This window comes from Eublepharis macularius, chromosome 8 (assembly GCF_028583425.1).
Source record: "Eublepharis macularius isolate TG4126 chromosome 8, MPM_Emac_v1.0, whole genome shotgun sequence".
Lineage (NCBI taxonomy): Eukaryota > Metazoa > Chordata > Lepidosauria > Squamata > Eublepharidae > Eublepharis > Eublepharis macularius.
Window position 1 is genome coordinate 58759163 of NC_072797.1, and position 13069 is coordinate 58772231.

At 49.6% G+C, this 13069-nt stretch overlaps 1 protein-coding gene across 1 annotated transcript in view; it reads right to left on the bottom strand.

The window, feature by feature from the left end:
- ST8SIA4 (ST8 alpha-N-acetyl-neuraminide alpha-2,8-sialyltransferase 4) overlaps positions 1 to 629 on the bottom strand; it is a 96514-nt gene extending 95885 nt beyond the window's left edge. Inside the window, exon 1 of the mRNA XM_054987134.1 lies at positions 267 to 629. Coding sequence (XP_054843109.1) covers positions 267 to 379 — 113 coding nt within the window. The 5' untranslated portion in view covers positions 380 to 629. The remainder of the gene's footprint in view (positions 1 to 266) is intronic.
- Positions 630 to 13069: the final 12440 nt, after the last annotated feature.

Genomic DNA, 13069 nt, shown 5'->3' on the forward strand with positions numbered 1-13069 from the left:
AGTCTCAGGAGAGAGGGAAGGAGGGATCCCTCCCATTCCCAGAGACTCCGCAGCGATTCCTGCCTTTGCAATGCATCGCTTCCCTACGGGAGGATGCTAAAGCAGCCGAGAGACCAAACGCACGCAACGCGGGGGGGGGGGGGGAGGGCTCATCGCTACAAGCCGGCGAGGTGGGCGGCCAAGAAAGACGGGGCTCCTCGCCTCCCGCGCAACCCCGCTCGCCTTCCCATTGTCAAGCGCCGGGCGAAGAGGCACGCTGCATTTACCCGCTGGATTGCGTCTCCTGGCGCTCCTCGGTCCTGGCGATCTCTTTTGTCTTATAAAAGATCAGCAGGAGACTTATCGTGCAGACCGTCCACCGCTTCCTGATGGCACGCATGTCTCCCGCAAGGAGAAACGCCTCCCGCTTTTTCCCTTTGTTTGGCAGGATGGGCTTTTCCAAAGAAGCAAAGAAAAGGCGAGTGACGGGAGGGAAAAAAAGAACCGATCCAACCCAAAAGGCAACGCTGCCTGGCGGCGCTAGGGTCAGGGGCTCCTGCTGCTCTTTGCCCAGACCAGAATCCTCTCCCCGGGCATTGCCCCGAAGTCCACGCGCTCCGCAAATCCTCGATCCTGCCTCTCCGCGTTCCTCTCACGTTGCCTTCCAGTTTAGGTAACAGCAGAGGCGGCAGCCGCCAGTCTCCGGGGCGTCACTTAGCCCCGCCTTTCTCCTGGCGGGGAAATGATGAGCAAAGCTCAGCCAATGGGCGGCCGGAGGAGGCGGAGACCGCGGCCGCCCTAACTTTAAAAACCTTGGCTGAGCAAGGAGCGCGGCGCTGCAGATGTCGACGGAGGGGTTGCGGCGCGGTCTTGGGAACGGGTTGTTCGGCAGGCGCCGAGGGGCACGCTCGCACGCAGCATTCTAGCCTTGCTGGTTCCGTACTGTGCATGTTTAGTTGGAACCAGTGGACCATATCCCCCCGCCCCAGCGCTAGGACTGAAAGGAAGGCGCAGAACAGCTCCTCTCGATTTTGCTTTCTTTGGAGGGGGCACTGTCCCCAAAGAGGGAAGGTTGATTGGTGCGAGCCTTTAGGGCTCTGTAAAGCTTTTGTTGCAGAAGGTTCAATGTCGGGCCGCCCGGAAGTGCACACCTTCCCATCTTGCCGGCTGCTGATACAATTGGGTCCATGTGTTCAGTGGTATATACATCCGCATGGTGGTGTTTCACGCGCAGGCAGCCAGTCCATCTTCGTAGAGGCGTAGTTCTGGGGTTGGGGAGGTGCTGGGGTTGGAGAGTTTGGAGGAGCGTCGGTAGTTCTTTTAGAAAGATGTGAAAACATAGAATATAGTCAGAAGTACCCGTGCCTTTCCCTCTGCTGAAACGGCAGTCGTTTTCTAAGTGTTAGTCCAGTCTAAGCCATTCATCCGTTAGTCCATTCATTTCAAAGAGTTTAGACAGGAGAAACCTTGCATAGGATTGCACTGTTATAAGTAGCTTTTCTAGTCTGTGTTCAGTCTCCTTTTGCCCTCGCTTTTTAACTGCAGCTGATTATAAGAGTTGGCCAATAGACGTTTGAAAATATTGTCCAGCCAATCACAAAATATTGGTCTGGTATTAACTTCTAGAACAAATACAGTTTAATAATCAGCAAGCTTAATACTAATCAAATTAAGAGTGGTATTATCAATATGGTCGATATGTTAATTGACAGCAACAAATTAGGTAACTTGTAAAAAATGAAATTAACTTTAAAAATGTGTTATGAATAATTATAACTTACCCATGCTAGGTATGTTAGAGTTCTGTAAAGGAGAATGATTCACTGAACAATTCTATAGCTTCTGTCCAGGAACATTCTAAAATGTAGTGGTATTAAAACTAAGCAAAATAAAAACAATTATTTTTAAAATAGTTTTTTAAAAAAACAACACAAAGCAAGTGGCAGACTTCTTCCTGGTTGAAGATGGTCAGTAGGAAAAGTTTTGCAATGCTGCTAGGTCTGCCCCTGACCCTTCAGGCTGAAGGGGCAGAAAGCAGCATTTAACAAAGGTCAGCATAGTGGAAAAAAAGAACTGAGTTGCCACCTTCTCCGTGGTATTCTTCACAGCATGAAATACTTGACATTTAATTTTGAGCATTTGACTGACTCAAATAATAGATGGTCAATTTATCAGATATTTGATGGTATTTTATAGGCCAACACCATTTCGCCCTTCATATGAGACTCCTTAAGGAGTACATGTGGGGAGAAGGGACAGGGGAGTGAATAAGCCTATTCTTTCTGACATTCTTTAGAGGCTAACAATTTTAGCAGAGAGTATTCTTTTGTGGACTGTGACCCACAGAAGCTCATGCCATGATACATTGTTAACCTTTAAGGCTTATGACAGTGTCACTATAAACTTACAGTGTGTCACTTGTGCTTATCTGAAGCAAAACTAGCTATTATCCTGAGTTTTTCATTAAAGAAAAACCTTCTCAGGTCAGCCTGACTTTTAGATCAGTCCTGAAATAGATGTAAGCAACAGATCAGCTCAACAGATAAGAGAAAATACAGATCTGTAAATTATCAGCCATGCTGTTTGCCCTGAATATTCTAATTTGTACTGAAACAGAAAAGACCATCAATCACTGAATCAATTAAAAAACCCCAAAAAACCGTGGATCTGCATTCTTGTTTTGATACTTGGTGACTATGGCAAAATCTGGAATGGATAGTGGATATAGGGTTGATTATGTACATTTATAATGCATCAAGCTTTTTGCTCTATTGTGGATCAAGAACAATACGCACAGAGAGAGGATATTTAATTCTTTGTGAGGTGCCAGTGTCCACACCCACTGACTAGCAAACACCAGGAAGTGATGGCTTTGGAGTTTAGGGTTGAAATTAATTTGGGGGAACTTCATTCTCCTTTCTTCCATTTTATCCTCACAACAACTCTATGAAGCAGGTTAGGCTGAGAGAGAGATTGACTGGCCCAAGGTTAAGACAAAACAGTTTATAACATTATGCATAACTCTACGACCCTAAATATACACGGTTCTTCAAAATTCTACCTTGTTTATCATCATAACAGCCCTAGGAGTTGCCTCAGATTTCCCAATGAGAGTCCTTGGCTAATTAGGATTAAGCCAGTTGCTGCAATTTTGGATAAAACAAGGGTCCTCGTTCTAGTCCTTGAGCACTTTCTACTCCTGTTGCTTTTGGACCTTGTATGGTTGCTGGAGGCTTTTGACTTCCTGTTTTGTGCTCTGGACCTGCTCACCTGGATTGATGTCAGCCCAGGATGGGTGCCTCTGGATTGAACTTGGGGGTGATTGTGATAATACATATTTTAAAAAACTTTTAAATCTCATTTTCTTCTATCCTTCCAAGTACCGAAAGTAATGTGCATAGTTCTCCTTTCCATCATTTTACCTTTTTGTGAGTAAGCCCCATTTTATTCAACAATTTTCACTTCTGAAGAAGCTTGGTAGCAACCTGAAGAGATGTGCATAAGGACTATTGCAGTGTTGAACAATCCTAATCCTGCCTAGTATTTTCTGAGGCTAAATCACATGGCCTCAATACCTTACTATTTATCTAACTCAGAGTACAGTTTGAACTTTCAAGACAAAATATTAAGCTAGATGGGAACTCACAGTTATATTCAAGAGAAGAGATGGGCACGAACCGCATTACGAACTTCAAAAACCCATGAAATTGGTGATTGGGTGATTGCGATCTGGCGGTTCGTGATTGTCCTCGTCCAACGAACCAGCTTTCGGAAGAAGCCTGGTTCAGTGCTTTCGGACGCGGTTCGGGAAGCCAGACAGTCAGGCGCCAGCAATCAATTCCCCTGGCAACGGAGCCGGGGGAATGCCTGAACTCTGTCTGTGCTCCTTCTGTCACCCTGGAAACCTGAATGGAAGCCCAGTTTACCTTGATTGGCAGGTCTTCCTTCCAACCACGGAGCTGCAAAGTGGTTACAAGTTGGGAGAAGACACCCAGGGGAGGGAGGGGGAAGGGGGTGTCCTGTAGCCATGGGCAATCTCATCCCTGCGAACCCTGATAGGCAGCTCTGACAGCCAAACACAGACCTCCTGCGTTGCTCAGTGGGACCTGTGCTTATAAATAGCCGTGGGCTCCCATGCTGGGTTTCACTTTCTGCAAGCAGTGGAGTGGGACAGAGCTCTTGCTTGCCACGTGCTAGCCTTTGGAGAGAGAGACTGAGAGTATAATTCAGCTTGGATTTGGAGGATAGGGATCTATCTCCTCTGGTTCCAGGGCTGCTGCCAGGCCCTGGGGCCAAGCTTAGTGGGCACCTCGGCTGAGGGCTCACAGTATTATCACTGCCTGATCTGGTGGTCAGGCTTGTGGGCGTGCTGCTGGGCTAGGGCTCTAGCCTCAGCCTCTGGTGCCAGGGCTGCTGCCAGGCCCCGGGGCTAAGCTCAGTGGGCACCTCGGCTGGAGGCTCACATTAGTGCCTGATCTGGACAGGTGTGTGAGAGTGGTGGGCTGGGGCTCTAGTCCCTCCCTCCCTCTGGTGCCAGGGCTGCTGCCAGGCCCTGGGGCCAAGCTCAGTGGGTACTTTGGCTGAGGGCTCACATTAGTACCTGATCTGGACAGGTGTGTGAGAGTGGTGGGCTGGGGCTCTAGTCCCTCCCTCCCTCTGGTGCCAGGGTTGCTGCCAGGCCCTGGGGCCAAGCTCAATGGGCACCTGGACTGAGGGCTCACCAAATGATTCTTCTTATGATCACAATCATTATCATTTTAATTCTTATTATTACTATTATTATACTTAGTCTCTGTGCCTATTCTGTCCAGGCATCTTGGTGTGCTGGACTACGGCTGTAGCCCCAGCCTCTGGTTCCAGTGCTGCTGCCAGGCCCTGGGGCCAAGCTCAGTAGGCACCTCAACTGAGGGCTCCCACAGTATTATTAGTGCCTGATCTGGTCAGGTCTATGGGAGTGGTGGGCTAGGGCTCTAGTCCCTCCCTCCCTCTGGTGCCAGGGCTGCTGCCAGGCCCTGGGGCCAAGCTCGGTGGGCACCTCGGCTGAGGGCTCAGTGCCTGATCTGGTGGTCAGGCTTGTGGGTGTGCTGGGCTAGGGCTCTAGCCTTAGCCTCTGGTTCCAGGGCTGCTGCCAGGCCTTGGGGCCAAGCTCAGTGGGGACCGCGGCGGAGGGCACACAGAGTCGTCTCCTTTCCTGTCCTCCTTAATTCTAGTTTGGTGGCACAATGAGTCTTCCTGTTGTGTTGGCCGCCAAGCGTGGTTGTGGGGTGACGTGCAATGGCAGTCCTCCTGGTTCAGTTGTGGAAAGCAGTATTGGGTGTGGCTCAGGGGCTGCAGAGAATGCTCCTGCTCCCTCCAATTCACCTATGTGGGCTGTGGAGGAGGCCCAAGAGGTCTTTGCGCAGGGGGGAGAGAATCTCTCTCAACATTTTGAGGAGGGGTAGTGGGCGATGGATTCCTGGAGGAATGGTATGTGTGTTATGAAAGATTCCTCCCGTCCCCATCCCAAACTCTCAGTGGTGTCCCTGCCTGCAGTCCAGCCCTCACCCTATCGTCTGTGTCCCGCCCCACAGCACAGCCTGTAACCATTTGTCCACCTTCCCCTGGGACAGTTAGTGGTCGACATTTCAATGCCTCCGTACGGAGGCACTTTCAGCCCTTTCCTGATGACCCCCGTGTGGTGTGGTGCCATGCCTGTATGCCCTGGTGTGCAGGGGCAAAACCCCGAAGCACCTGTCTTCGATGGCCCTGACTCGGCACCTGAAGAAGCACCACCCGAGCCTGTCTCCCTCCTCACCGAGTAAAACATCCATGGGGGGAGAAAGGGGGCCACCAGCTCTTCTGAGTGGGAGTCAGTGGGAGGGTCACTTTGCCCTGAGGGTGACACTGGTGGGAGCAGAGCGCTCCGGCAGGCCGTGCTCACGGAGGTTGTCCCCTCGGGGTCTGGGACAGCACCGCTTAGAACCTTGAGGCTGGTGGCTCCGGAGGTGGCTGCTGCTGCACTGTTCCTCAGTGGGACCTTCAGGTGGGGACCAGCAGTGGCTGGGGGATCAGGCCCCTGGTCCAAATGACATGTCCTCTCCCTCCCACACTGGGAATACCAGCGCGCTCCTCTTTGGCCTGGCGGTTGCGGGGGGATCTTTCCACTTACCCCCCACATGACAGGTCCTCTCTCTCCCATCCTTTCTGGCAAGGCAGGAAGGTGGGTGATGCTGCGGATGGCAGCCTCCTTTGGGCACTTGTGCAGCAGCTCAGGAACTGTTACACATATAGTTAAGCCGCACAGTGCCCCTATCTGTCGCAAATGCGGAGCCCTCCGAGCAGTGGGGAATGGGTCCCTTGACTCATGTCTGTCCCACAAAGGCAGGAAGGTGGCCAATGTCAGCTGCTGCTGCTGCTGTCACATTTCCGTCTCCCTCTCTCAGGAACCTCTCTGACCCGTCCAAGCAATGTCTCCTGTCCTGCCCATCCCCTACTTTCCACAAAGGCAGGACGGCGGGTCATGTCAGCCGCTGCTTCACGAGGGACTATCCTGTTAATGCTCCCTCCTTGGTTACACAGCTCAGTTGTGATCATGCAGCCAATTGTATCGTGTACGGATAGAGTCGGTTGCACAGCGTGGTGGCTCCCCTGTCAACGGGAATGACGGGACACCTTTCAGCTGGGTGGGAATGTGTCCCACAACTCCTGTCCTTTCCCTTAAGGCAGGAAGGTGGGTACTGTCGGCTGCCACCGTATTACTCCTCAGTGGGACCCTCGGGTGAGGACCCGCGGCTGCTGGGGGATCTTCCCCCTCCCCCTCCTCATGTTGGACAGAACAAGACAGAGAGACAGACAGAAGGATGTATTGAAAAACAAAAACAAAACCATTGGAAAAAGATGGACACACAAGCCTACATATGGATGATGATAGAGAAAGGAATATAGAAAACAATATAGTTATAGAATGAGAAAAAAGACAGCTAGCGATGGAAAGAAATAATAAAGGACAGTTATATGTAGAAAGAGATAGATTCAGATAAATAGTGGTGGAATCACATAGGGGGGGGGAGAGAGAGAGAGAGAGAGAATTGCAAATAGTGAGAGGGAGAAACAGATAGAATGGGGCACACAGATATCAGCCGTTCTAGAAGTAGAAATAGAATGCGAATGCATCAAGGAGATATAGAATCGAACAGAACACGCCACATCCATGGAGAAAAGGACTCAAAATCAAAAACAGAGAAAGAGACAAACAGTACAGAATGTATCAGTATAATGAAAAAGACACTAGGAATGTATGTACAAACATTAGAGAATGCATGTTAACAGTTAGAGAATGGTATATGGTTGGAGAACTGTATGTAGAGACAGATAGAGATTGAAATAGCGAGGGGATATCACCCACCCTCCGCGCCGGGAATACCAGCGCACTCCTCTTTGGCCTGGCGGTTGCGGGGGGATCTTCCCACTTACCCCTCACATGACAGGTCCTCTCCCTCTCATCCTTTCCTGCAAGGCAGGAAGGTGGGTACTGTTGGCTGCTGCCGCAGCACTTTTCCTCAGTGGGACCCTCGGGTGAGGACCCGTGGATGATGGAGGATCAAGCCCCTATCTGAATGTCATGTCCTCTCCCACCCACGCTGGGAATCCCAGGGCACTCCTCTTTGGCCTGGCAGTTGCGGGGGAATCTTCCCACTTACCCCCCCACACATGACAGGTCCTCTCCCTCCCATCCTTTCCAGCAAGGCAGGAAGGTGGGTACTGTTGGCTGCCGCCGCCGCCCTGTTCCTCAGTGGGACCCTCGGGTGGGGACCAGCTGAGGGTTCTTCCCCCTCTCCCTCCTCATGATGACATGTCCTCTCCCATCCTTTCCGGCAAGGCAAGAAGGTGGGTACTGTTGGCTGCGCCGCCTCACTATTCCTCAGTGGGACCCTCGAGTGGGGACCAGATGAGGGTTCTTCTCCCTCTCCCTCCTCATGATGACATGTCCTCTCCCTCCCATCCTTTCCGGCAAGGCAGGAAGGTGGGTACTGTTGGCTGCGCCGCCACACTATTCCTCAGTGGGACCCTCGAGTGAGGACCCACAGTTGCTGAGGGATCTTCCCCCTCCTCCTCCTCATGATGATATGTCCTCTCCCTCCCATCCTTTCTGGCAAGGCAGGAAGGTGGGTACTGTTGGCTGCGCCGCCACACTATTCCTCAGTGGGACCCTCGAGTGAGGACCCACAGTTGCTGAGGGATCTTCCTCCTCCTCCTCCTCATGATGACATGTCCTCTCCCTCCCATCCTTTCTGGCAAGGCAGGAAGGTTGGTACTGTCAGCTGCTGTTGAAATTTTCCTTAGTGGGACCCTGAGGTGAGAACCCGCGTATGCTGGGGGATCAGGTCCCCGTCCGAATGTCATGTCCTCTCCCACCCACGCTGGGAATACCAGCACGCTCCTCTTTGGCCTGGCGGGTGGGCACATGGGGGGTGCCACCGGCGAGCAGCCAGAACCCCCACCCCCTGAGGGGAGGCAGCTTGTCGCTGCCTCCCCATGCCTGCCAGGCCCAGCAGCCACCGCCAGTACCCACCTTCCATCCTGCTCCAGGAATACCAGCGCACTCCTCTTTGGCCTGGCGGGCAGGCAGATGGGGGTGCCGCCGGTGAGCAGTTAGACCCCCTGCCCCCTGAGGGGAGGCGGCTCGCCGGCACCTCCCTGTGCCCACCAGGCCCGGCGGCTGCTGGCAGTACCCACTGTTCCTACATTGCTAGGAATATCAGCGTGCTCCTCCTTGGCCTTGCTGGCGGGCACATGGGAGGTGCCACTGGCGAGCAGCCAGACCATCCACTCCCAGAGGGGAGGCGCCTCCCTGTGCCCTCCAGGCCCGGCGTCTGCCGTCAGCACCCGCCTTCTGTACACTGGGCCAACATCAACCAGTGACTCTAATTGTATCGAGTGGGAGTTTCCTGAGGGCCTTGGATTGGAGAGGGTATAGCTCCAAGATCCCTTTTGCAATCTTGTTCAAACTTGGGTGATGGCTGTAGGAGAGCTTGCAAAATACTTTCCAGGAATATGGCTCTCTTAAGTGCCACGGGGGCCGTTCCACGTTCCATGAACCGCAAACTGGTTCGGCAATGGAAAATGTTTGTTGCGGTTTGCGACCTCGGGATCGTCGTCGGCACTGAACCATGAACCGAAGAGTCGTTAAATTTTTTTGGTTTGTGCCCATGTCTACTCAAGAGTAACCCTGGAATTCACCTTCCATTTCGCCTTTTGCACCTTCTCAACAGCTGAAGAGCAATAGCAAATAGTAAACTGAACCTATGGCACACTTCCTTTGTAATTAAAATGTTTAATAACAGCACAAAAGTCTCTTTGAAACATAAGTTGGGCACAATTATTTGCCACATAAGCATCCCTCAACTGTGGCATATCTGGAATTTATTATTTTATTTTTTTAATTTATGTCCTTTATAGTCTCAGAGACTCAAGGTGGATTACATAGTGTGAGATTAGTACAATCAGTATCAAGGACATTTCCATAAACAATGTCATGGGATTTCACAAAGATAGAACATTAGCAAGGATCCAATACAGAGTTGAAGAATTGCTGAAACAGAACATAATCAATTCTAGGACTGACATTAGATAACATGAAACACAGGTAGTATATAGGAGTACATATTCAAAGCAACAGATAACATGCAAGGCAACATAGTGGTGAAGTCTATATTCCCTAACGCATTAGCAAAGCATCTGAAACTTCCTCCCTACAGTACTTCCCTCCTATCTGAGTAAAAAGCCTTTTTGAATAATTCAGTTTTGCATTGTTTGTGGAAAGCCAGGAGAGTGAGGGCTCTCCTGACCTCCTCAGACAGTCCGTTCCACAGGGTAGGGTCCACCACAAAGAAAGCCCATGTGCGGGCTGCTGTTGATTTTGCCCATGTGCAGGCTGGTACCTGCAAGAGACCTTGTTCAAATGAGTGAAGCTGCAATGGAGGGATATAGGGAGAGAGGTGGTCCCGTAGGTATGCTGGGCCAAGGCCATGAAGAGCTTTGTATGTAATAACCGATACCTTGAACTGAGCACAGTAACTGATAGGTTGCCAATGGAGTGACTGTAAGATGGGAGTGATGCTCATGCTTCTGGTCGCTCCTGCTAACAGTCGAGCTGCAGTATTTTGCAGCAATTGGAGCCTCCTAGTTAACTTAGATGGGAGACCAATGTATAATGCATTACAAGAGTCAAGTTTTGATGTTACCATAGCATGGATCCAGGTGGCCAGGTCGAGCTGCCAATGGGGGCTCTTACTTACGAATAGAGAGCTCAAGAGGATAGAGGTGTAGGTTAGAGCATTTTATTTAATGTTCTGAGGGCAGAGCAGTACAGAATCCACAAGCAAGCAAAACCCCTGTCTTCAAACCACACCATTTATTCGATAGAAAACCAAATATTGAAATATAAATAATGTGGTTTCTACCAAATGAATTATTTCTGAGAATGAATGTTAAATAGTTCAATTATGGGAATGAAGACACCAGCTGAGAAAAATCCAGTTTCATGGCCATTATAATATGATACAGTTTGCATTACAAAGTGGTCCTAGAAGAGCAAAAAGCGAATAATAGAAAATAATCATGCATTTAAGCTGTTCAAATTACATTGTGCTAATTAGCCTGTACAATGTACATTTTAGAAGAAGTATAATCTATGGGGTGAACTAGCTTGATTGTGCTGGAGTCTTAACTCTTATGTTACCATCTTCTGAGGACTTCGTAAAACATGAAATATCTGTCAAAGAGCAAGAAGGTAGCAAATGGCCCCTCCACTTCCTCAGTCAAGGTCTACTTTTAGAAATACCATGCATAGCTGAAAATAGCCTGTGGCACCTTAGAGACCAACAAGATTTTCAGGGTGTAAACTTTAAAGATTCAAAGTTCTCTTGGACTCAAATCCTGCTCTTCTATTGCAGACCAACATGGCTCCCTTCCTGAAAAAAGCTGAAAATGGCTACAAAGATTAAACTAGATTTACTCAATTAGGAGCCCCGTGGCGCAGTGGTAAGCTGCAGTACTGCTGCCCAAGCTCTACTCATGACCTGAGTTTGATCCTGGCTGAAGCTGGGTTCAGGTAGACAGCTCAAGGTTGACTCAGCCTTCCATCCTTCTGAGGTTGGTAAAATGAGTACCTCATTTCCTGGGGGTAAAGTGTAGATGACTGGGAAAGGCAATGGCAAACCACCCTGTAACAAAAGTCTGCCAAGAAAACATGATGTGACATCCCTCCATGGGTCAGTATTGACTAGAGATGGGCATGAACAGGAAAAAAAATGAACATGATGTTCGTTGTTCGTTGCCCATTGCCATCCACAAACAAGGACTCACGAACATGGGCCTGTTCACGGTTGTTCATGGTTGGCTGTTTGTGAGGGCCAGCAGGCTCTCCTCCAGCCGTCATCCAAGCCAAGATCCCTACCGCACCACTCCCAGAAACCTTACCTGAGCAGGCAGCAGGAAAGGTACCAATAATAAATAATAGCTTGGCCCAGAGCCTGGAAGCAGCCCTGGAACTTGAAGGGGTAGATCCCTATCCCACCACACACAAAGAAAATTCAAGCTCCAATGCACTCTATCAAAATGCCAGCAGAAACTCTCTCCGTCTCCACTGTCTGCAAACTAAGCCAGAGCTGGGAGCCCCCCTCCCCTTTGCTCTTTGCTCCCTTGTAACAAATTTGGAGCTTCACACTTGAAAGGAAGACCTGCCTAGCAAGCTAAATTGGGCTTCGATTGGGGTTTCCAGGGCAACAGCAGGAGTTCAGACAGAGTTCAGACAATCCCTGCCTAAGTTGCCAAGGGAATTTATTGCAGGTGCCAGACTGTCTGGCTTGACGAACAGCAATGAACAGCAACAAACAATGCTTGCAACAACCACCTGTTTGTTTAGAATGGGGCCTCATGAACAGCTTGTTCGTGAACAGCAGATTGGGCTGTTCATGGCTTTTTTTTTGGTTCATATTGCTGTTCATGCCCATCTCTAGTAATGACTCAGTGCTTGCACAGGGGACTTCCTTTACCTTTACCTACTCAATTAATAGTATTGCAGTGTTACGAGCCAGGGAAGAAAAAAAGAGCACCTTTATTTGGACTTGTGGTACAACTTTCTCCCCCTCTGCTTTATTTGTTATATCTCATTTTCATCTCAACTTCCTTCTTTCCATCAAAAGAGGTAGGATTCACAGAGTTCCCAAAAGGCATCTCATCTGAGTACTGATCAGACCCAAAATTGTTTAGCACAGCAAGTATATACGGCATAGAGTTGCCGGGTCCCTATACCCTCCTGATGGGAGGTGGGGACCTGGCAACTTGCACTCCTCTGAGTCTTCTCTCTGCTCACATGCAAAGTGCACATGATCCTAGTGCTTGCATGAAGACGTCACTTTTGGTAAGTAATGTCATTGTGCAGGTCCTGGGAGTACTCCTGAGCTTTGTGCTGGGCCCATTTGTGCTGAGCCAAATTGGCTGGTGTGAAGCCTGGAAGCACTCCAAGGGCCTGTGCAGTGACATCATACCTGGGAGTGACATCTTGCTGCAGTGGGAGCTCGCCACAAGAGGCCTGTTCTGTGCCTTTCCCCCCTTCGGCTAGGTAAGTAGTGGTGGGAGGAGGAGGCTGGGAGCAGGGGATCCCCCACTCCCACTGGGTGAACAGCAATTCTAATGCTGCATCATGTACCCTCAAAACCATTCATACGTTTTAATAGGGCCTACCTATAGATACTTTTAGGCCAGTCATTGTGCAGTTTATGCTGTTTTTATGTTCTGACTTGTTTTTAACATTAGTATTTACATTGTTTTTATGATTTAGTGGTATTTTTTAAATTTGTGAACCACCTCAAATGGACCTCTGGAAAAGCAGCATATAAATTCTATTAATTCATGAATAATACGTTTTTAAAAATTAACAACATAAGTGTCAGCCTTTCTGTTTGCATCCCTACAAACCCTTGACTGGGGAATGTGTGCAGTGAGAACTACCAGCAAGGTTCTCATGATGAAGCATGTTTGGCAGTTTAGCCCATTTAGTAGACAGAAATCTTTGATTCATACTTAGTCGTCTGCAGTGATGTGGGGC